Source organism: Tamandua tetradactyla, chromosome 18 (assembly GCF_023851605.1).
Source record: "Tamandua tetradactyla isolate mTamTet1 chromosome 18, mTamTet1.pri, whole genome shotgun sequence".
NCBI classification, from domain to species: Eukaryota; Metazoa; Chordata; class Mammalia; order Pilosa; family Myrmecophagidae; genus Tamandua; species Tamandua tetradactyla.
The window spans coordinates 74,276,601-74,302,320 of record NC_135344.1 but is presented as its reverse complement, the minus strand read 5'-3'; the positions used below and the strand labels follow the sequence as shown (position 1 = coordinate 74,302,320).

The 25,720-nt window shown below is 40.2% G+C and overlaps 1 protein-coding gene across 1 annotated transcript; it reads right to left on the bottom strand.

The window, feature by feature from the left end:
• Positions 1-1,221: 1,221 nt before the first annotated feature.
• Positions 1,222-25,029, bottom strand: NAPG (NSF attachment protein gamma). The gene is made up of 12 exons (XM_077135990.1): positions 24,916-25,029; positions 20,271-20,338; positions 17,941-18,025; positions 17,172-17,189; positions 16,514-16,544; positions 12,832-12,941; positions 12,631-12,697; positions 12,283-12,353; positions 7,304-7,382; positions 5,372-5,451; positions 4,656-4,785; positions 1,222-3,605 (listed from the first exon to the last, which is right to left on the bottom strand). Exons 1-12 carry the CDS (start codon positions 24,969-24,971, stop codon positions 3,462-3,464), a joined length of 939 nt encoding a protein of 312 aa, XP_076992105.1. The 5' UTR covers positions 24,972-25,029; the 3' UTR covers positions 1,222-3,461.
• Between the last annotated feature and the right edge of the window lie 691 nt (positions 25,030-25,720).

Sequence of the window (25,720 nt, the reverse complement as noted above, 5' to 3'; positions counted from 1 at the left end):
AAAAGAGCACAGAAAAGTTTAGAGAAGATAAACTCCAGGGAGAAGAAAGAAGGTCCCCACAGGAGCCGAGAGAGCCATTTGAAACCAGAAGGTGGGAGAGAAGGACATTAGATGTTGCCTGTGCCTTCCCACGTGACAGAGGAACGGATGCCAGCTACCTTTCCTCCAAGAAGGTATCCTTCCGTTGGTGCCTAAATTTGATGATTTTCACAGCCTTAGAATTCTAACTTCTAACTTAATAAAGCCAATCCAGTTCTGGTATATCGCATTCTAGCAGATTTAGCAAACCAAAAACACCCTCCCATGATGGTAAGTTTGTTCCCCTTGATTGGCTAAATGACTTACCCCGGGTAGGTATAGAAATAAATACTCCTTCTCTTTCTCAAAATTGATGTTTCCCTCGATCCTTTATTCTTTTAAGACATTTTTAACATCTGTAAGTATAACTCATCAAACTGAGGTAAAAAATTAGCCTTTTATTAAGCCTATGAAAATAATGGGGGGGTGTATGTAGGCAGAGATGAATTTTGGTCATCCTTCCTGTCTCATCTTACTTGCTACATATACCATAGTGAACACAAAGCAGAGAAAATAAAAAAAAGATCTACGGAATTGTACTGTGTCTGAGAATCATTTCTTTCTCTGCCTTAATCTAGCTACCACTAAGTTCAAGTATCAAATTTCATTACTGATTTCCATTCTATGAAAGAAAGGGACATATTAAATAATAAGCAATCAAAACCTAATTAAGTATAAGCAAATTAACTAAAATGCAAATTATATGTAAAAGGATGTCACTTCACATTAGCTTTTTTTTTTTTTTTTGCATGAGCAGGCACCGGAAATCGAACCCGGGTCTCCAGCATGCAGGCGAGACCTTTGCCTGCTGAGCCACCGTGGCTCACCCATAGTTTTTTAGCCTTACTCCTTAACCTCACTTAACTCAATGAAAGAATTGTTTTCTTGGAAGATGGACTGAAGTTTTCCAGCTCACCAGTGAGCAGACAGCATGGTATTAGAACTAGATGCTTAACATCTTGATAGATGACTGGTATCTTAAAATAACTCCCACACCAGACTCCCAAAGAGCAGAATATAAAACTGAAGATGACAGACTATTCTTGTGTCTGGAATCATATAAAGAATTAACAGATTGTGTCCTTAGAAAAAAGGAAGTTAACAAGCAAAGCAAAACGGGAGAAAAGTAATGTTTATATTGTTTTAGATTTTTATTGTCATAATTATCTTCCTAGAGAAGCAATAATCTGCATGTTCATAATAATACACATAATAATACACTCTATGATATACTCATCATAGAGCTGGAAAAATAGGAACAAAGCACAGATACCATATACAAATACCATACTCTGCATATGTACAAATAAATTCAATATATTATATTTTGTAAACTGACTTCTTATAATATAACAGAACACTGAATATTAGATTTAGAGCATATTCATGCAGATTTCCATCGTTTGAAGTGATGACACTAGAATTCCAAAGAACAGTTTCCCCATTGTGAACACCAAGCTATCCACTGTTGACCATAATCTCAGGGTAAAAGATAAATGTAAGGGAAAAGATAAAATACAAGAAATGAGGAACTAATGCTCTAGAGCCACCATATAGGATAATCCAGACATCCAAGAATGAGCCACACAGTTTAAGAAGCCAGCATGTTAGTTCTGCGTTAGACAAGGTGTGTGTGAGGGAGGCTGTACTTGCATCAAGCCATGTGTGTTGTCAAAGGCTCAGCTGTTCTTCTGCTATAGAATGCATTGAATCGTTCCTAGTTTGTTTGTTTTTTTAAGTTTTCAATATATAAGAAGAGTAAAACCAAAAAAATATTTTTCTGACATGGTAACAGGTAATAAGGTCTACAAATGGAGTCTAAAGCATTTTTAGAGGACTGGCAAAATCTGTTTAAACAGATGATCAGCTAGTTCAAATGAGCAAGGGTTTCCGATGGGCCCTGAAGGGCACAGGCAACAATGAAGGGGTCTTTGAGACATTAAGGAGTCTTTATAAGCATGCCTAAATATGGCTTTATTTGGTCTGCTCAAAGTTAATCCCAATACAATTATCAAAAATGAGCTGCTTCTTTCAGAAATCTGCAGATAACTTAAGGAATTAAAACATTAAATTTATTCGTGTTTTGTATCTGATCTTCAATAAAGATAGTAGCATCACCTACCCAGGCACACCTGACAAATGAGGGTGTTATTCTGACTAAGCTCTGTCAAAGAATCAGTTGTGACTAAAACTATTAATGATAATCTACCTTAGCGTTATCGGGAAGTCTAGCAAAACTAAGCACAAGCCATCCACTCCAATAAAGGAACTAGAGACAGGGCATGAATGAAGAAGAGACTGCTTTGAGCAAAATCTGCTTTAGAATGCACATGACTTGTGTTTGAAGGCTCTTTCCGCTAAACAGATGAGATGGGTCTAAGCCACAGAGAGTGGGAAAGAAATACTTCAAAAATAACATTTTAGGGAATAATTGAATGGTTAAAATATTGGTAGCAAATGTTTTAAATATATGTTTTCCTAAAAACAATTCTTCCCTTTCACCTAAATTTTTGTAGTATCCAGCAATTTCCCATGTCAAGTTACAGTCAAGTAGTCATAGCTCTAAATGAGTAAGAAATTACTTTGGAGGAAAGAAATGTATGAATATATATGGGACTGATGGAAATAGTACCACTTAAGATATATAAAAGAGGTCTTCATTAGCTCCATTTAGTTAAGAACTAAGTGGGTTTGGAGAGAGTCAATGTTTTTTTTAGACAAGAAAAATACACTTCAGAGAGAAGTGAAAACATTTACAGGATGAGTTTCATAAGCTACCTTCAAAAATTGCATACTCATAGACAGACATTAAATGCCTCTTTTATTGGGCTAAAATAACTTTGTAAGGCTCAAAATATCTTCCTGTCCCAATCTAATCCCTGAAAAGATTTAATAATTTAAATGGGGAATACATTTTTTTTTTTCAAAACAAAACAAAAAAATTTTAAATGCTAACTTTTTACAGTGTACTTGACCTTTATCAGCAATTATTAAATAAAAAAAAAAGAAACTCCCTAACAGTAAGATTCCAAGACAGAAGACTATTTATGCCTATTGCCCCATTTATTTAGAATATAATTTGTCTAAAATTTGACTCACAAACTTTAAGATCAACTGTATTAAACCATGACAGTATATTTTCTGTTTTCAATTCCACCTGTTGTCTTAGAAAAGCATTACGTGGAAGGAACAAAGGACTTCATGGGTAGTGGATACAGATGAGTGATTTGGGAAAATGGTAACTAAAAATGACCGTCTGTCAGCATTCAAAATCGTGACTGCAGGGAATTATGGAATACCCTCAAACGAGGTCTGAGTCCATGAAGTGGCAGGTCAAAGGTTTCCTTTCCCTTTCCTTCTTTTTCCCTTTGCAAAGCAGAACACTAACACAGCCCTCCTGAGTACTCATCTTCCTCTTCATCAGCAGCTGTGGTGGGGACGCCATCAGGTTTGGCCTGTGGGGTTGCTGGTGATTTCTTCTTGACTCCCCCTCCTGGAACCACCAAGCTTAGGCCCAGTTTAGCATACTGTCAATGATAAAACAAAGTCTTACAATCCCTATATGAGATGCCTTAATACAGCTACTAGCTATAAAAATACAGGTCCTAGTGCCCTCCCACCATGAAAACAAATACCACCATTTAGATTTAAAAAAAAAACCCAAACTAACATTGCCCTGTTGTCAGATGCCTCATGACCATGACATGTGGCAGGTACCCAGCCAGTGAAAATATCAGTTATAAACAATGGGAACCTGAGATTGTCTGGACATGTTAAGGCACACTCATAGTACCTATGAAACAGAGGTCTATTGGGTAAATGAAAGTAATAATTTATCCAGAAAAACTTGATTTCTCTGCATATATCATTATAAAAAAATTGAAGATCTTAAACTGATCTGATACCATGAGACTCTACAGTCAAAATATCTAATCAACAGATGCTGAGAATTCTACCAAAAAGTAAAATAAGAAAGAATGGAAACGCATATGCAAGTTTCACGCTCTGTATAAGGTTTCCTGTGAAGCTGTTTCTTACACACTGATGTATCTGTTTTTCAAAAAATGGTCCTGCAAGACAGGTACAAGCTCCATTTTTACAGATGATTAACTGAAGCTTGGACATATTTAATTAACAGCCAGCAGCACATGGCTAGTTGTCACAAAATGGGATTCCAATAAGCCTACTCATCAATTAAGGCTACTACATGATGGAGCATCTTTCAGATAGTAGGTCTAAAAGAAACTTAAACTAAACAACTGGTTAGTTGAGAATCTGACAAACTGATACAGAACAGATGGAGGCAAAGGCTAAGAAATGGAGCAAAACTTAAAAACATGCATATGGAAAACACAGTCAGATGGATAAGTAAATGATTATGAACTCATATGGTCAACATCCAAATAACCAAAACCTATGGTGAAATTCAATGGAAGTGGTAAGTTCCTTTTAGAGTAGTAGGTTGAGATAAAAAAGAGATGCAGAAAATCTCACAAGTCCATGAAGAAAAATAACTTCACTAGAAGCCTCTTCCTCTCAAAAGGAACTAAGAAAACTAACCCAAGCAGCCAACTTACGTCATTGTCCATATACTTGAACAGGGGAGAGTTGCAAACCTCCGACACCTGATCTTGGTCTTGCTGGTCATAGCCTTCAAGAAGTTGTTCTAGTGCAGCACAGTCTTCACTTCCGTTGAATCCTGGTATGCTACAGCAAACACAATTCACACTTCTTCACCTTTCTCCTAAAGACTGCTTCTCAACCCAGGATGTTTTAGCCCCTTAGGAGATACCTCTGATTGTTAAAAGGGAGGGGGTGCTATTAGTACGTTATTAGCATTAATAGGTAGAGGCAGGGATGCTGCCAAGCATCCTGCAATGCCCAGGCAAGTCCCCTCAACAAAGAATTGTCCAGCCCAAAATGTCAATAGTGTCAGGATTGAGGCTGTTCTTTTAAAACATCTCAAACAAAAAACTCATTCTGATCTTCCTGCAACACATTTTGAAAACTTTTCTTTTTTTTTATTTTTTTCCATTCTTTTTTCTTGGAAGGCAAATATAACAAAATAAAGTCATTCACACCCATGGAAATCCTCAAGAAAAAAACATAGGAAACAGAACTTGTAAAAACCTGGTGTAAAAGCTGAAAATTAGTCGAGTGCTCCTATCTATCATTATGAAGATTTATTAACAAAAAGTTTCACAACCAGGAACATTCATCTAATCAGCAATCTTAGTTTAAGAAACAGAAGCGTTAAAACTATTAATCAAGGTAAACCCACCCAACACCTTACCTATAGCTCTCCCTGACACATCTTTCTGCAGCCACGTAGTCATTTCTGTGTAGATGGACTAAGACTTGAGCAATTGTTTTCTAGAACAAAAAAGGGTTATGGTTGAAATTTATATCTAAATAACTAAGTCAATTTCCTGGCAGTATTAAAAACATCTAGAATCTAACTTTCAGAGTCTTGGTTGGTATACAGAGAGATTTATAAATTCTGTAGTAACTTCCACAGGACACCCAAGGAAAAATACACTAGAAAAGTACTTCCCAAACTGTAATGTGCTTACAACCCCCCTGGGGACCTTGTTAAAAGGAAGACTGACTTAGCAGGCCTGCGATTCTATTTTTAACAAGCTTCTAATTGGTACTGAGACTCTACTCTGAGGATCACTCTTTCAGCAACCACCACATTTTAAACAGCATATCTTTTAAATCTCTACGTAAGTTTAATCTTGATGAGGGAACAAAAAGGTGGACGCATAACTCTACAATTACACTTTAGAATTCTTAAAGAGACACTAGGAAAAAGATGTAATAATGAAAACTTTAGATAACAAAAATAATGATACCATTCATAAGTCAACAACAAAAGCAGTAGTAAGATAAGGATATGGCTGATACAATCTTATTAGCAAAAAGAGTCTCACAAAGTATTTTTTCAATCATTTTCATCTCTATTCTTCAAATTGGGTAACTTCAAGTGACCGATTTTTAAGTTCAATAAGTCTTTCTTCTGTCATCTATTATTACTAGATTAAGTCCTCCAGTATTTTCAGATATTGTATTTTTCAGTTGCATTAGAAATTTCCTTTAGTTCATTTTTAAAGTTTCTATCTTTCTGCTTATTTCAACAATGCTTACTTCTATCTCCTGGAGCAGTTATAACAACTGCTTTGACTTTATCTGGTAATCCCAACATCTTGGGGTTGTCATCTCATTTTTTTTCCCGTGAAAATCAGTCATATTTTCCCAATTCTTTGCACATCAAATAATTTGGGCTGTATCCTGACCAGCTATGAATGCTATACTGTATGGACTTGACTGTAATCAGAATAGTGCTTTTGTTTTAGCAGGCAATGAAGGTCAGCCTGCATGTTCTGCCTCACTTGAGTGGGCAATTTTTTCCAATCATAGTTCAAAGCCTTTGCTGCCCAGTTTTGGGTCTCTCCTGTGCATTGAGCACCGTGGGGATAAGTAGCTTAAATCTTATTTCAGTTCTCAAAATTCTGCACTCCTAATTTGTGTCTGTCTCACACATGCACAGCTAGGAAATGAACCCCTAAAACCTACGTGGGCCCACAGATAAACTTAGGGAGTCCCCTTTTCTGGCTCTCTCTTTCTGGGATTTTCCCCTTGATCTTTCAGCTCAGCATCCCAGTTCCTAGGGCCAAAGAGACATTTCTTTTGGAGTTTGGGCAGTCTGTGCCCCTGTTGTAGCTGTACCACCCCAATTAGGAACCATACTTGGAGCAAAACCAGAAGAGAAAAAAGAGAGGAGAAAAAACAGGGCTTCTTTTCCCAGTTCCTTTGGTTAGAAAAATAGGATTCTAGCTGCTGGAGCCTCTGCTGCTCTGTACCATGACTAGGAGCTGATCTTAGGACAATGCTACAAGAGAAAAAGTAAGAAGCCTGAGAAACTCACCCCCTTATTGGTTGTTTCTCCAAGTATTTACCCCCTTCCACAGTTCACCTGCTTTTTACTTACTTCGAAGAGTTCTCAGGCAGTTACTTTTTTAATTTTGTCCATAAGTTTTAGCCATAAATCAATAGGAGGAATATGCTGCAGTGGACTTACTCTATCTCGGCCAGAAACAGAGGCCCATAAAGAATTATTTCACAAAAACATAAAGATATCCATAGAATTCTCTTAGGTACCTAGTTACACCAATATGAAAAAGTATCTAATGTAAAGCCAAAAATGAGCATGTTCAAAGAATACCTTATAACAAGTTGGATAATTCTCAATTTCCTTATAAATATTTTTTTCTTTCTGAATAGAGAGTGCCGCCTCATCAAACCTAGAAACAAAACAAAGAAATATAAAGCAGGACAAATCTAAATGACTTATGTCAGTGCTCACCTTGTAATGTATTTCATATTACAAATTCCAGATAAAAAAGACATCAAGCATTTTAGCAATTGCTCTGTAAATGATGCTGCCATTAGCTCTGCTTACCTGACTGGCCTTTTCCCTTTCAGGCATCAAGCTGACAAAGCAAAAGACTTTAGGGATGGGTTACTTCAAATGGGGAATTCTACATTTGGTTAGGATCATCCATTAATCAGTGTCTATCAAATTCAACAAATTGCTTTGTACTAGAAACAATCCTTCATTTAATTATTCCAATTGCAACGCCATTTCTGGATAGCCAAGAGCACTCTCTCCCTACTGAAGAATTATTTTCCCTGACTTCTGCCCTCGTTGTTACATATTCCACTGTTGCCTTGATTCTAAATCTGTGGAGTCTAAAAGGTAGCATGGAGGAATGATAAGTTAGAGGGCTAGGAAAAAAGTCTTTCCTGCTACCTTCAATCTTCATCATTCCTTTAAAGAAAAACTCCACTCTCACACATTTTCCCTTTCTTCCATTCTACCCAGATGGCAGAATAAAGAGGAAAGAGAAGAAACAAAACACCAAAAGTTTTCCCTAAGCCCTTTCCCCTTTCTCACCTCCCCCTGCCCTAATTCCACCATAGCCTAATCAAGTTCTCATCTCCTTAAGTTCTATTACCCTCCTAATTCCAGGACCTCCTTCCTAGCTCTTAACTCCTGGCTGCATGACGCAGTCTTCACCCATTTCTCCCATCCCAATGAACAGTCAGGGACCACGGAAGCAATCACCAGGGGCTTGGCCACTGGAAGTTCAACATCCCAACAGTTGAAACGGGCAAAATAGTCTGTCTGCACTGTTAGGGGCACAGAGTAGAAAGAGATGTTGCTATAACCCAAATGAAAAAATTAAAAATATTAAATTATTTGTTCTATTTTTCTACATGTGAACAATTATCTTTAAAAAATATTTGCATTTATATAGGGTAAGTGGCTTGGTTATGGTAATATTGCTTTTTTTTGGTATGCTGTATGGCAGGGTCACATTTCATTCCTTTTTCATGTGAGTATCCCATTATTGCAGCACCATTTACCATTTGTTGAATTTTTGTTTGCTTGTTTGTTTTTTTTTTGGGGGGGGGGATAGTGCATGGGCTAGGAATTGAACCTGGATCTCCCACATGGCAGGGAAGAATTCTACCACTGAACTACCCTTGCACCCCAATATTGCTTTTTAAATTCTGAGATAAACAGATTTTTGTGGGTGGCTCTGACAAACTAGTGCCTCAAAAAATAGCACTCATTAGGGAAATGCATTCTGAATTTTCAGAATCAATTCAGTAAATTTGTGGAACAAAGTTAGTTTGTAAGTTGGTGTAGTAGAAGTCTAAGATGGTCCCCAAGATTCTCATTCCCTGTACACATACTTGCTATATAACCTGCCTTTGAGTGTGGGCAAAACCTCTGAATATGACAGGATATCACTCCTGCCATTAGATTACCAATCAGTTGACTATGAGTTAATTAAAAGGGAGATTATCTGGATGGGCCCAACCTAATCAGGTACACGCTTACAAGCACCTGGGCCTTCCTGATGTCGTACAGCTTGGAAGTTAGAGATGTACTCCTGCTGGCCCTGAAAGAGGCAAACCACTATGCAGCAAACTGCTGATGAGGACTATAAGGTAAGGAAGTGCTGGTGACCTACAGGCGCTGAGGGTGGTCCCTGAGACAGCCCATAAGAAAATGGGAACTCGGTCATAAAGATCAGGAAATGAATTCTGCCAACAACCAGAGAGCTTGGAAGAGGACCCCAAGCCTGAGATTAGATCCGGCTCTTTGACACCTTAATTTCAGCCTGGTGAGATGCTGAGCCGAGAACCCAGCCTGCTGATCTGCAAGCTAACAAATAGGTACTGCTTTAGGTGGCTAGCCTCGTGGTAATGTGTTACACAGAAATAGAAAGTGACATGCATCTGTATCATGTGTAATTGTGATCAGTAGCTAACAACAAAGCCTTATAAAACAAATCAGAACATAATGGCCAGATTATATCATTCTAATAGGAATCACAATATTTTAAGCTCTTTTTTTTTTGCATGGGCAGGCACTGGGAAGCGAACCCAGGTCTCCGGCATGGCAAGTGAGAACTCTGCCTGCTAAGCCACCATGGCCTGCCTAATATTTTAAACTTTTAATATACTTAACAGTAAAAGCTACACTCTACACATGTGACTTGTTCATTTCTTTGACATAAAATAGCATTTCCATGTACTAATACCTACCTAGCAAAACAGCCATTCAAGAGAAATATTGTGCATTTATTTATATGGGCTTCTGATTAAAACAGTTAATCAGCTTTGCTAAAAGTCATAAAACTGGCAAAACAAGCTGTCTATTTTCAAAAGTATCCAGGAAATTATTAGTTATAATGAAACACAGATGACTTTGACTTTTCCATTATTTAAATACTCCTAACAAAATAAAATGTACCTGGTTTTGCTGTGTTCAAAAAAAGAACAAGACCCAAATAAAATAAAACAAAATGCAAACTCCATAAAAATTATGTGCATGCGAAAGGAAATTGTTATAAGACCTCGTTCATCCCCCAAGCTTTCAAACAACTTCTTCACAACAGCTCAATTCTTCTTCTGGCCCCAACTAATCTCAACTATTTTCAACTATCTACAAAACTTTTCAGCCTTTCATCATATTCCCAACTAAGCTTATTATCATCACTGATAAACCGGTTATTAATGGCATCACAATGGACGGTACACACGTACCCAACACAGAACTAATGAATGTCTTCAACTAGTACACCCACCCCTCCAACAACCACCCCCCCCACCCCCACCCCCCTGGCTGTCCCAAACCACTCTGCATTTGGAATCTAGTGACCTCTGAACTGATTCCTGGGGAAGATGTTTTTTTCCATTGTAAAGTGAGTCTTTTAAGCAGCAGGCAGTGAGGAGAAAGATAACTGAAAAGGAAAATAGCCTTCTCCTTTTTGTTGGGAATCATCACAAAACTCTGGGAAAGTGCTCAGGATTCGGGTTTACTGAGAGTGAACCTCACAGCATGTCCAATCTGCTCAGATCCTCAAATCTTCTCTAGAAAATACAGGGATTCAAATCTTAGCTTTAAGCCATGATCAACTTGTCAAAAGACCTTTTCTAAGAGTAAATAGGGCATTGTATAGCACTAACTTTAAGGTTATTCCAGATGCCACCTAACTGAAATTCTGAATCACTTCTGAATTATGGATCTCTAGAAATAAAAGAAAAGCATGATACTAATATAAATATATCAAATAGTTTGTTTAATTTTCCTATACTAGTATATAAACTAAATTATTGTTGAGTCAGGATTAAATCACCCAGTCTTACATTAATGTAAAAATATGCTTTATTAAGCAAATATAATAAAAAATCACTTGCCATACTCTATGTTATTTTGTGCAAAGTATGAAATTACCACCTAGGAACTTGGGGTGGGAGTGGAGGACCACTGGGAAGTGGGAATGGATGAGAAAAAGAGGTAAAAGTATGTAAAAGCTCACCTGTTGTCTCTGCTGCAACGCATTTTAACCCATTGTGTTTCTATACTGCAGGACCTGCTCACAGGGCCGGAACCCAGGCCAATACTTTCCAGTTCAGCTACTTTGCTACTGCCTAGGAGCCATCACTATGCACAGCTTTCCACAGAAAACACCGTCAGAGACTTAGATTACCATTTAGGAGTTGGGAACTGCCAGAGTTAGCATTTAAGTCCTTTTGATTTCTGGGAGACTCTGATATTAAGATGAATAAAGGGTAATTTATAAATGAAGTTTTGCCTCATGTTTTAATACAGAAATCCTAATTTAATAAAGCTGCTATTCCATTTAGTACAACAACAAAAAATCAGTGAAGGAAGGTCCTATAAATAAAGCAGTATATCTAAATAAGAATATTTAACAGATAAAAACACTAGATTAATTTATAGACTAATTTATTATAATGCTATTCTAAACCTGTCCAAATCATATTTTAGAGCCTACAGTTTATGAAGAAAAAATTTAAATTCAGCCTCAGAAAGGGACTGACAGATTCTTCTTCAGTCATTTGTTCTGTGATAAAATTTGTTCTTTGATTTCTTGATAAAATATAGCTTGGGTCTTTTCTGTCACGAGAGAGTTATGAATAAATTTTAATTAAGACTTCAATCTTCAGACATGCAGCCTCCTAAAACTAAGTGTCCTTAAATGATTATTAAATGAGATCCTGGCAAACAGAATTTTATTAATGACAGGTATTAAGCTTAAAAAAAAAAACAGGAAAATCCAATAGGATTCCAGCTTTCCAGGTCCAGCTATTGGTGCCTTAAGTCACTCATTTAAAGGATTAAAAAAAAAAAAGCAAACACTCCATTTAATGACATCATTTGGCTATTAAAAACTATTCAGTTTTCATGGATGAGTATTTAGTGTGTCTTGCCACTAATGCCTAAATACATATTTTCCTCAAAAGAGACAATTTAATCTAACCAGATGACAGCTCAAGAAAATTGCTCTCTCATGCTGCTGGTATAGTCTTCACTAAAAAAAGCACAATGTCACACCAAGTATGGAATGTTCATATGTTAAGAATGTTCATGTTTTATATTGATCAATTTTACTAATAAAAATTAATTAAAAAAGAAAGAAAGCACAATGCAAAGTAAATTCAGATGCTACACCACAGAAAAATAGCAGGTGAACATTCTTCTATGGGGGAGGCTAGCATGTCTATGGCCTTTACCAAAAAGATTAAAAACTATACCCCTAATTATTTGGTGCGGATTCAAAACGTAATGGATGCATATGAACATAGTTTTAGAAGACTTACCTACGTCCTCGTACTAGCAGTCTTGAGGCTTTTCCTAGTAATTCAACTGCTTGTCGTAAGCGTTCCTCATTCTAAGGGAATCAAATAAAAGGGAGTGTTGGCTGCTTTAAGTAGAAATCTCTTTTTTTCCTCAATAATTGTATTAAAAACCAATAGACTCAATAAAGGGGGACAAACAATAAAGCTGCTAGTTCATTTCATTATTCTCAAACAGAAAAAGGAACAGAATTCAGTGGTGAGCATGAAAAAGTTTTGAAAAGAAGCCACTACATTTCTCTGTTTTCCTAAGTATTATAAATTTCACAAAATTCTGAGTACTTAAAGAAAGAAAATAAAATTTAAACTTACCTCAAACACATTAGCTGTCTGTTGATACAACTGTACAGCCTTTTCTGGATCTACATTTTCTATAAGCCTAAATTAGACAAGAAAATTTGACTTATTTGAGAATTAGAAAACGTGTTTTTCAAAGGTTTTTATTAAAACAAAAAGACAATGACCTCTACACAGAGCCTTGTGCTTCTAACAGCAGCCACTGTGCATACTTACTTTCCAGCTCGTTCCAATGCCATGGCTGCTGTGTCAGGAGTGCCATTTTCTAGATACATCATGCTTGCTTTCTCAATCAACTGAACGGCCTCTGATAGTTTCTGCATCTCCTTTTGGCAAAGGTTGTACAGCGTGGATCAAAAAATGCATAAACTTAAAAAATACAGAGTAAACAATCTGACAGCCAATTATTTTATCCCTAATTCAGGAATGTAAATGACTAAGAAATATGATATAGCAATATGTTTAAAATCAGATGCCTTCACATGGTTAACTCTCCTAATCAAGCTTAATTTCACCAAAGCAAAAAAAATATATCAATTAATTTCTCTGTAATTTCTTCAGAGTTTTCAGGAAAACTACAAATCAGAGAAACCAAAAATCTTGCTCTTCACTGTTTCTATGCATTTAAAATCCTTTAAACATTGACTGAGTCCTTATTATATGCCAGGCCTAGGCCAGAGGTTGTGCAATAGTAGCCCAAGGACTGTGTCCCTTTTCCAAATGCATCCTGCTTGAGTCATAGTGTTTTTAAATCAGTTACTTGCCCCAAAATTGTGGTTTATGGCTTTCTTAAAATAGAAAATGCTAAAAGCTACAGAAAGAGCAGGGCTGCACTCCCATATGGCAGCAAAGGGCTGGGGCTGAGCAACTGCTGCCCCCAGGTGAAGCATGCCCTCTGGACCTGGCTGCATTCCGCCCTGGGCAGGCCTCACTGATTTCAGTTATTCCCTAGCCTGCTTTGCAACCCTCTTCTATGCTGAGTATCATCAACAGAATAAATCCTGTACCTTACTATTAAATCTCAGGTTCCAGCATCTTGCAGTCCTAATATTTTAACATTTCCAAACAAAAAACTAAAAACAAAACAAAAAACTTAAACATACTTAAAAAGTAATTTAAAAGGTAAGTAGAAAGTTTACAGGTGTTGCCTACTCAGGGATGACTTCATCCATCTTAAAGCAGGCTCCAATATTGTTTTCAAACCTTCCTATTTGGTCCTCACTAAGTGACAATTTCATTATGATATACACTGCAAAACTGCAGGTTTCATCTCATCAATTTCAAAACATAACTTTTTATTATATAACTAGGGAGACTAAAAATAAAACAGACTGAAAGATACTATATGAAATAAAGATACTGTCATTTACTCAAATGATTATTTTCCCAAACCTCAGTGAAAAAAAATTTTTTTTATTATCAAAATGAAAAGGTGATGAAAGAATCAGAGGTAAGATCTTATGTTGGAAGATATCTGAGAAGGAAAGGGATGTAAATTTAACAAAGTCCGTTTTGCCCACTTCAGTCCTGAGGGTTACTTTCGGCTTTAGTAAAATTATTTCTCCCAAATTCACCCATCCATTAATTCAATCAATGAATACTGAGCATTTACAACATACAAAGCATTTGGGGGTACAAAGAAATACAACCCAGGGTACTATCCTTCAAGAGTTTTACTCTAGATGAGACACAGACAGTAGTAACTCCCTTAGAGAGCAGTATGAAATGAGTGCCCTATAAGTCGTATATTTAAAAATAACTATACCTTCCCCTTTTGCACCAAATCAAACATGATTATAAACAGCAGAGGCATAACCCCACTCACTGATATCTCTCCATAAAGAAGTGGTTGGCTACCTTTTTACAAGTTACACTACTCACTGTATTCTCCTAAAACGGCAGAATCACAAAGCAAAAAGTTTAAAAGTGCCTATTTTCAGTGGGATGTGGGCCTTGATGACCTCATTTTTCCTCTAGAACGAACAGGATTTGAACTCACAAGAGTGGGAAAATGACAGAACCAGAGGCTGATTTACGGCTTCCCTACATACAGGTCCCTGTCCGCCTCCATCTGCAAAGTGTCACTCCTGAGCCTTTCTAGAGGACGAATGTGAAGGTCTGGGAGTCAGATTAGCAGAAATTCTAGCCCACAGAATTCATGTGACTTAAGCAGCATGATTCCCAGTGTGGCCCAGGGTAGTCCAAAGGTGTCTGATTTCAGTACAAGACCAGGAAACCATTTTCCTTCGTCTTTTCCCAATCCACTGAGTTCATTTCCCCTTCATTCAAAATAGTGTCTTTCAAACCCTCAAATTAAACATTTTAAGAAACAGAAACGATGCCTGAATAATAGTAACTTCCAGTGAAGACTAAGTCTTCGTGCAGCTGTCAGAGCATAAACCCACTGGCTTCGTTGTAAGGCTGACCGTGCTCTGGCAGCTGCACAGAGACAGTACACTCTGATCCCACTGGCACCAGGTACACAGGGCAACAGGCACAAGGGAGCTTCCTAGTACAGAGGTAACCTAAGAGAACCTAAGAGAAGTCCAAGGCAGATCTCAGATTCGTTCGCTACAAAGAAATTCAAGTTGCTGCTGATAACCTGACTTGGGTCACCAAGTATCAATTCAGTTGCACGTTTCAGTCAGAAAAGCTTGATTTCAATGGCTATTTAAAAGTTTATCATTAAGGAAGCATCATCATTTACTTAAACATTTTCTTATTACTAAGCATTTAGAGATTTGCCATTTTTCTTATAAACAATGATAAAAAATAAACATCCTTATGCATAAATATTTGCTATTTCTTTAGGATAAGATTCACAGAACTGGAATTCCTGTGTCAAAGACGATGAAAACATTTAAAGCTCTTGAGACACATTATGGAAGTATTTTTCAAAATGGTATTACAAAAATTTGAATGACAAAGTTAAGTGTAAACAGCAAGATACAATACTGTGTATAGAATATAATCTCTGTTAGGTATAAGAAAATGTATATGCATAGAAGAAAGGCTAGGAGGGGGAAAACATGTAAATAATAATAGTAACCTTTAATCTTTCTAGAACTTTCTAAATGCTCTACAATGAGTATGCATTCACTTAAAAAATTAGTACATTAACAAAAAGTCATAAAAATTAAAAATAAAAACAAACAAAAGCTTTACTAAAGTATAAGTTCTTAAAAACAAAGTTTTATAATAAATAAGTCAAATAGCTTTTACAATATTTAAGAACAAATGTACAAATGCAAAGGAAGGTTTTCTACTTCAATTGTTCCTTGGCATACTTTTCTAGTCAGTGTTGTACAGTACTATGTTTGTCCTCAGCACAATAGGGTACTATTTCTCAACCTACTTTTTAGAACCAGAAACATTAAAAGTGGCACTAGCACGTTAGCCAAAATACTCCATTCAAAACTCAAAGTTAACGTGGGAAGATTTATGGTTCTTTTCACTGCCAATGGGTATTTGTAAAACAAATTCAGTATTCTTTCTTTCAAATTCTCAAATTCTTTCAAAATTCTCTTCTTTCTACAAACCATGGATGGTAAAAAGTAAACACTTTAAAGTTTTTACTAAATTAAGACGTCCATGGGTCCTCAAAAGTAGGAAGCTGCTTTTTTTTTTTTTTTTTAGCAATACACATCTGACTTGGTTACAGTACCAAGAAGCTGTTGTTTCCCATTTCTCTCCAATAAATTCTCTTAAATTTCACTTTAAAATCTCCCAATCTTAAGACAGAGAGTATTCTATGGGTACTGATTAGGACAAAAAATCTTAACTCAGTTTCTCTTGCCTTTTAGCAAGACTTTTCAACCACAACATAAATTTTACTTTACTGTCTAACAGTTAATTCATTTTACCTACTAAAAAGTTGTGAAACAGCACAATTACTGACCTTCAACATCATGCCAGCTTGTTCATAAGCTCTGTGAAGAGAATATAATTTCCCTGATGAGATTACATTTAAGTAAGGGGGGGGAGAAACTGTCTTCTATTGGTAAGGAAAGTTATCTCAGTTAAAATTGGCCTTTCAGAAAGTCTGTATTACCATATGACAAAATTGTTTCTTCTTTTTATTTTTGTGGTCAATAACTCCTTAGGAACATCAGACATTTGTGTTGGAAGAGAGTTCATTTTGCAAACACAAAATTAAATAAGGCTCTGAAAATCTAAATGGCCTTCTATTTGAAACCTCAAGCCAGATTTTAAAACAAATCTCTACAAAAGCAGGAAAAAGCTGGCGGCTCCATTTTCACAGGCACTATTAAGAAAGAAATATAAAAAGATTCTAACTTACTTGTTTTATGGTAGGCTACTGAGAAAAATGGTCTTAAAAATATTTACTGAATTTAAACACTATATATTTTAGTTAGGAGTGAGGTAGTTTCTATTATTCAGGTGAAAACTGGAAATGGAAATGACTATTCTATTTATATCAATATAAAATAATTATGAATTTACAATCTAGGAAAAATTTACTGAATATGGAAAAGCAGCAATATTTAAAATATATCATCCACAAATACATGAAAATATGGAGAATATTTACTTACTTGGCAGCATGAAAAAGGCTGAATAGATGTAATAGAGTCAAAATTAAGGAAAAAATTTCTAGGCATTAATATTTTAAAAACATTAACTAAATCACAGTCCTAGTTGTTGGTTCCAAAAGACAAATTCTACAAACAGGTAGAGAAAAAATAATTTAATGCCTGTTAATGTCTCCTAAAACTATATGATTAACCAAAAAAATTGATAAAACACCTCATAGATTTTTCCATTATGCATTAATCTGAAGAGTTTAATTAAAATGTAAGGTCATATAATTATAACCTTGTTATAATTTACAACTGAGATAAAAATAAATTTTATTTTAGTCAATAGATTTTAAAATATCTCAGGAAAATTGTTTTAAATTACTCATAAATCTTATTTTAAATACCTAAGAAAGACTACATTAAAAAAAAAATTTCTATACCAGTTTACACATCTCCAATTATCTCTGCTGTTTCTTCATCCTTCAGCACTTGCCTATAGATTAACCTCACTTTATCCCAAATAAAATTGTCATCAAGCAAACTCAGAAACAAGGATATAAGAGAGTCGCTCTGTTCTCGCAAAGGAGCTCTGCAAACCCATGTGGAGTTTATAACCAAATATCACTCTAAATGCTACTTCAGAGTTTAAAAATGCAAAACTTTCCTAATCATGTTCTAATTTAAAAGCACTCTATTTCACATGCAGCAACTTTATAACAAGAGAAAACAGTTTCTATCAAAATCATCTAATTATTTAATTTTTTTCTAAAGCTGAAAAAGATACGCTCTGTTATTCTCATGTGCAACAGCTTCTCTCAGGCAGGCATCTTTTGCTTGCTCGAACTGTTTGGCATTTTTAAAAGCAACAGCTGAAATAAAACAACAAAAAAGGAGACTTTCTACTTCAAGCATTAAAAACACTTCAAATGAATCATTACTGAAACATGCATCAAGTGTGAAGAGTTTTAGAAAATAGACTTATTTCAGTCAAATACTTAGGTGGTTTCACATATACTATAAAACACTACTTTCTCCTAAAGAAACTGTTTTACTTCTTAAAATTAGTAGAAATAGGTTTACAGAAAAATCATGCAGAAAGTACAGTTCCTATAACCCCTTTACACACAGTTTTCCCTATTATTAACATTTTGCAGTAGTGTGGTATCTCTATTATAATTAGTGAAGCAATATTATAATTCCTGACTAAGAATAATTTAGAAGTATTTCCAAAAATCCCCTTTTTTTTTGAAGTTATTTACTTTTGGCAACATATCAGTGCAACCTCCACTCAAAATCAAGAAGTCTAACACTGATATCTACGATTTAAGAAACTAAGAAAGCATCAGCTAAACCAATACTTGCAAAATAACAGGTAGGTTCTTTGGGCCACAACAGACAATAGCTTACTTTACATTTAATAATAAAAATACATTTATTATACATTTAATAATAAAAAGTGTTTTGAATTAGTTACAGTTGATTCTATCTCTTGAATAACTTAGAAACTGAAAACCAATAAACACATTAAATATTTTTTAATGAACCCTTCTTGTTGTAACAATCTTTAAACAAACGTCTAAAAATTTAATGATGCATTAAAAAAAAAAAAGACAAAAGAAACAAGCGTTTACAACGTTTAGGTATCTGTAAAAAAAGCCACCTCACTGTTCAAAGCTAAAGTATACTGCTAGTTGTTATACACAAGCATCATCATCAGAGCAAATCAATTATGACTGACCTAAAATATGAGCTGAAAATTTTTGGGAAACTTACCTATGGTTGCTTACAAATAAGTGGGCAGTAGAAATCACACTGCTTTAAGAAAACATTTTTTTAAAAACACAACCATAAAATTCCTTTTAATAAAATGAAAAGAAACAAAATACTCAATTTTCATCCTTGGATTTTTTCATTTTGTTTTTTAAAAACCGTACTAATTAAATGTATGTTGCATAATCCCTTAAAGAAAATAAACAAAGGATGCTTTAATGGGAAAATCAGATCTGTAATATTTGATTTTTGAAAGCAGTTCATGGTCTCCGAAGCAAAAAAAAAGGTGTTATATTTTCCTCATCAAGAAGAACTGTAAAACATTGTGCTCTCCAGTTACAAAAGCGTCTTTACAAGGTATCCATAAAAGCCATATAAAACTTGAATTTTTAAGAATTTCCCCTTTAAGTACAAGATAAAAACAATCTTCAGAATACAATAGAGAATTTACTCAAGGTTTCAATATATATGTTAAAAAGATTTGTTTGTTGTAATTTATTACCTAGAAAATAAACTCTATATTACACCGATTAGTTTCAAAGTACCTGATTTTTCTTTCCTTTGGTGGTGTATTAAAACTAAAATTTGACCCAAAGCACTCTGCCTAGATATTTCTATGCTAAGCTAACAAATGTGATCAAGCTTACAGGTGAAATAGAACTGTAAAATGTGCTCATGGTACTCCAAAATTGTGTTATGTTTTACAGTCAAAATGATGCAGATATGCTAAAAACTATCATTCCATAATTTAAGATGCCAATTTTTTAGTAAATTCCCTCTCTATAGACTGTTTATATCTTATATACAATTAAATTTATTAAAATATTTATATAGTTTAATATTTCATGAACATTTATCAATGTATCTCAGTGAGGCTCATAAAAATAACATGCAAACAAGCTTGATTTTGCAGACAATACTGCCAAAGATGAGCCTAAGCTAACAAAAAAAGTGGACTTAAAGAAAAATGTTTATTCAACAATAGGAAGAATAATAGAATTTGGCAAAACTCATTGAAGTAGTATGCAACTGACTGGAGTTCAAGAAACACTAAGACACTGATAGACATACACACACATGAAACATTAAAAGCCCACATGTGTACACCACTGCCCCTACCCTACATCTGCTGTCAAGAAAGACATAACAGGACCCCCAGCTCAGCCCTCCATACACCTGAAAACAAGTGGAAACAATGCAAGGGTTCATGCAATTTTTTTGTTTTTACTATTACAACCTCATAGGAAGCATTAAGAATAGGTATTATGCTGAGATGAAGTTAAATTACTAGACTTACAATTTTAAGATTATACACTGAAGTGACAGGGATTTGGTCAGACATACCTGCTTTTCCATATTCAGAAGCAGCACTGTCATAATCTGGCTTCCATTTTAAAAAACCAGTTTTCAGGCTAAAATTAAAGAAAGACACACTTACTATAAGCTGCCAACTACATTTATAAGTCAGAATCATGCTTGAAATGGCCTTGTATTTTATTTAAAAAAGAAAAAAAGAAGATGCAGCAGCAGCCATCAGGCACACACTCCCCATCTAGCCCACATCCACTGAGAATTATTTATAATTAAGTACAACTTCACCACTTTCCTGCTCCCTGTCACAGAAATGGCTTTCCTCCTCTTGAAATATATGTGCAATATCCAAGTAGAACAGTGACTCTCTCAACATGTGGCTCCAGCATCAGCATCATTTCCCAGCAGTACCACCTGGGAAATGTTGGGCCCCACTCCCTACCTGCTGAAGCAGAAGCTCTGGGCGAGGACCCAGCACTCTTTAACAAGCCCTGATGCGCATTAAAGACGGAGACCCTCTAAAGCAGGGCATAGAGCAGGCAGGTGAATTCACAAGAGGAGCTCAGAGGAGAGATCGAAGTTGGGGAGTTAGCGTTCTACCATGGGCACAGGCTGGGTTACCAAGAAGACAGAAAAACTAAGTAGTACAAACATTCAGAGGAACAACAGATGCAGCAAAAGTGGCTGAAAACTAGTGAAAAGGAAGGAAAGACAGAAAGAGGTGTTCTGATAACCAAGAGACACCAAAGCTTCTTAGATAGTCAAAGGACAACCCATTCAGAGTCCTTATCTTACCTGCCCTATTTCTTTCCTTATTTTAATACAAATTTCAGGCTTAAGATTTAATCTACCTTAATGACTCTCTAACTTGGGTATGCCTAAAAACTGCTGAACAAACATATCTTAAATTATAAACTTCAATTCAATTAATCAAAGTCTGATTACATACAACCCTGTTAGTGTCAAAGGCATCACGGGAGGAACTAATTCAGAGATGGGGACTCCGTGAGAGCCCTCGAAATTGCACCTTTCATTTTGTGACAGCTCTGTGAACTGCCCAGGCGCCCTAACTTTTAAGTAACATTTTTTGCTAATTAAATCTAATATTACAAAATCCAAATTTGTAAGCAATTTGTAAGGCTTATCAAGAATTTAATCGCCCAGACAAATAGAATCCTTAAATCGCAGTATATGTCTACAAAGGAAATATACAAAACGAAATTCTAACCCTCTACCCCATCCCAAAGCTCTCATGACATTTTGTATATTAACATAATATTTTAGATCCCAATATTTAGGTTGAGAGCACACTGCAACCTGTGTATAGAGTATCCTCACAGGATGTCCCTCCATCTAAAACACTTACGGGTTTTTCGGACCAGCTCGGAAGTCACCTCTGTGAAACCTTTCCTAAATTTCCCCGGGCAGAATAAACTCCTCCTTCCGTGTTACCAAAGCACATTTAACACATCTTGCTATGATCCCTAACACACTCCTCTAACTGTACTTTTGCACTTGCTTCCACTAGGAAATGCGGTGGTGCCGGGCAGCGTCTGCACCGAGAGCCCCGGCACCTCACCTGCTGAGAACACCTACTCGGGAACCCGCTGCACCGAGGGCCCGACACCTCACCTGCTGAGAACACCTACTCGGGAACCCGCTGCACCGAGGGCCCGACACCTCACCTGCTGAGAACACCTACTCGGGAACCCGCTGCACCGAGGCCCCGGCACCTCACCTGCTGAGAACACCTACTCGGGAACCCGCTGCACCGAGGGCCCGACACCTCACCTGCTGAGAACACCTACTCGGGAACCCGCTGCACCGAGGGCCCGACACCTCACCTGCTGAGAACACCTACTCGGGAACCCGCTGCACCGAGGCCCCGGCACCTCACCTGCTGAGAACACCTACTCGGGAACCCGCTGCACCGAGGCCCCTCACCTGCTGAGAACACCTACTCGGGAACCCGCTGCACCGAGGCCCCGGCACCTCACCTGCTGAAAACACCTACTCGGGAACCCGCTGCACCGAGGGCCCGACACCTCACCTGCTGAGAACACCTACTCGGGAACCCGCTGCACCGAGGCCCCGGCACCTCACCTGCTGAGAACACCTACTCGGGAACCCGCTGCACCGAGGGCCCCGGCACCTCACCTGCTGAGAACACCTACTCGGAAACCCGCTGCACCGAGGGCCCCGGCACCTCACCTGCTGAGAACACCTACTCGGGAACCCGCTGCACCGAGGCCCGACACCTCACCTGCTGAGAACACCTACTCGGGAACCCGCTGCACCGAGGCCCGACACCTCACCTGCTGAGAACACCTACTCGGGAACCCGCTGCACCGAGGCCCGACACCTCACCTGCTGAGAACACCTACTCGGGAACCCGCTGCACCGAGGCCCCGGCACCTCACCTGCTGAAAACACCTACTCGGGAACCCGCTGCACCGAGGCCCCTCACCTGCTGAGAACACCTACTCGGGAACCCGCTGCACCGAGGCCCCGGCACCTCACCTGCTGAGAACACCTACTCGGGAACCCGCTGCACCGAGGCCCCTCACCTGCTGAGAACACCTACTCGGGAACCCGCTGCACCGAGGCCCCTCACCTGCTGAGAACACCTACTCGGGAACCCGCTGCACCGAGGGCCCCGGCACCTCACCTGCTGAGAACACCTACTCGGAAACCCGCTGCACCGAGGGCCCCGGCACCTCACCTGCTGAAAACACCTACTCGGAAACCCGCTGCACCGAGGGCCCCGGCACCTCACCTGCTGAGAACACCTACTCGGGAACCCGCTGCACCGAGGGCCCGACACCTCACCTGCTGAGAACACCTACTCGGGAACCCGCTGCACCGAGGCCCCTCACCTGCTGAGAACACCTACTCGGGAACCCGCTGCACCGAGGGCCCGACACCTGCTGAGAACACCTACTCGGGAACCCGCTGCACCGAGGGCCCCAGCACCTCATCTGCTGAGAACACCTACTCGGAAACCCGCTGCACCGAGGCCCGGGCACCTCACCTGCTGAGAACACCTACTCGGAAACCCGCTGCACCGAGGGCCCCAGCACCTCATCTGCTGAGAACACCTACTCGGAAACCCGCTGCACCGAGGCCCGGGCACCTCACCTGCTGAGAACACCTACTCGGAAACCCGCTGCACCGAGGGCCCCGGCACCTCACCTGCTGAAAACACCTACTCGGAAACCCGCTGCACCGAGGGCCCCGGCACCTCACCTGCTGAGAACACCTACTCGGGAACCCGCTGCACCGAGGGCCCGACACCTCACCTGCTGAGAACACCTACTCGGGAACCCGCTGCACCGAGGCCCCTCACCTGCTGAGAACACCTACTCGGGAACCCGCTGCACCGAGGGCCCGACACCTGCTGAGAACACCTACTCGGGAACCCGCTGCACCGAGGGCCCCAGCACCTCATCTGCTGAGAACACCTACTCGGAAACCCGCTGCACCGAGGCCCGGGCACCTCACCTGCTGAGAACACCTACTCGGAAACCCGCTGCACCGAGGGCCCCAGCACCTCATCTGCTGAGAACACCTACTCGGAAACCCGCTGCACCGAGGCCCGGGCACCTCACCTGCTGAGAACACCTACTCGGAAACCCGCTGCACCGAGGGCCCCGGCACCTCACCTGCTGAGAACACCTACTCGGAAACCCGCTGCACCGAGGGCCCCGGCACCTCACCTGCTGAGAACACCTACTCGGGAACCCGCTGCACCGAGGGCCCCGGCACCTCACCTGCTGAGAACACCTACTCGGGAACCCGCTGCACCGAGGGCCCCGGCACCTCACCTGCTGAGAACACCTACTCGGGAACCCGCTGCACCGAGGGCCCCGGCACCTCACCTGCTGAGAACACCTACTCGGGAACCCGCTGCACCGAGGGCCCTCACCTGCTGAGAACACCTACTCGGGAACCCGCGCGAAGATGTCAGGGTCTACGGGAAGGGGCCAGCAGAGAGCCCAGGGCAGACTTTCATCATCCCTAACTGCCAACCCCAAACCCGCGGGAGCGATGCGCGCCTAAATTCCCCGAAGGGTGGGGAGAAACAGGTTGGTTCAAAGGAATAACTAAGGAGAATCGGTTCAGTTTGACAAGTATTTCCTGGGCGCCTACCAGAAGCCGGCGGAACACACGAAAGGATGAAGGAGGCCAGGTAGGAAATGACAAGCTCCCGGTGCAGCGAGGTGGGCAATACCAAGGGCTCGCCGCGGAGCTTCAGGGTGAATCTGCAGTCCTCCCCCCAGGCGCTGGGCGAGCCTGTCCCCCCAGGGGCATTCCTCGGTTGTCACACACGGGGCCGGAGGGGCCACTGGCACCTAGTGACCTAGTGGGTCGAGGCCGGGGGTGCTGCTTCAGCCTCCCGCGATGCCGAGGTCCGCCCCCAACGCAACTACTCATCGCGTCTAGGGTGCCGGGGTCAAGGCGACCTTTTCAAGGAAAAGCAGCCGGGCCAGGGCAAGGAGGCAACGCTGGAGGCCTCTCCCCGACCCGACGCCCGACGAGGAGGGCGGACGACCCGCACTCCCCAGCTGCAGGGACCCCGCGCAGGGGCTCTCCGGGGGCCGCAGCACCGCTCCACTCGCCTCTCAGCCCCGACTAAGGCCCGACCGGCCCCGGCGCCGCTCTGGAGTCTCTCACTCACTATTTCTCGGCCTTGGCCAGATGCTCCAGCCCCTCGTTTATCTTTTGCGCGGCCATCTCCACAGAGCGACAGCTGACGCTCGCGACCGAGCGAGCGTGCGGGAGGCGGGGCCGCGCAGCGCCCAGCGGGCTACGGGGGCGCGGAGGGCTCAATTGGCTTCTGCGCCGGCGCGGCGTGCGGATGCGACGCGCCGCCGCACTGAGGCCCTGCTGCCGAGCAGACGGTGTCGCGTGCAGGTGCGGCGGCGGTGGCTCCCGCCGGGGTCCCGGAGTAAGTGGGCTTTTGGGGTTCACCCCACAGAAGTTGACCAGGCGGTGGTGTAGGCGCCGGAGACCTCGCGGGAGTGCAGCAGAGATGCGTCCCTGCCCTCGTGGGGCTTGCCTTCTCACCCCGGTGAGAGCAGCTGGAGCTCCCTTGCAGCGTTAGCTGGCCTGGTCCTTGATTTCGTGCGTGCAGGGCTCTTTGCAGCGCAGCGGGGGTAGTGCTCCTGCATTCGCTCTGCCTTTTGACCGATGATCTGTCTGTGTGCTGGCCCAGGTGCGCAGTGCGGAGTAAAACACCCTCTAAGCCCTGATGGCTCAGAATCCCTCCAGGTTTACAAACTGTGATAAGTGCTCGGGATGGGAAGTTCGGGAGTTGGAGTGGATTGCAGCTGCCTAATAGGAATAGTTGCCAGTCGTATCGTTGGATCAGTTCTCTGTTAGCTTTTATGCACGGTGACATTAAAGTCCATGCGATGATTCTTGCAATACCTAGACAGGCTCTTAGTTTCTTGCCTCCGAAAACCTTGCCAGCTCCAGATCAG

Coding starts and splice junctions, on each gene's coding strand:
- NAPG (XM_077135990.1), bottom strand. CDS start 24,971: ATGGCCGCGCAAAAGATAAACGAGGGGCTGGAGCATCTGGCCAAGGCC. Junction 18,026..20,270: donor TTCTGAATATGGAAAAGCAG/GTATGTCTGACC, acceptor GTTTTATTTCAG/CTGTTGCTTTTAAAAATGCC. Junction 3,606..4,655: donor TCAAGTATATGGACAATGAC/GTAAGTTGGCTG, acceptor TATCATTGACAG/TATGCTAAACTGGGCCTAAG.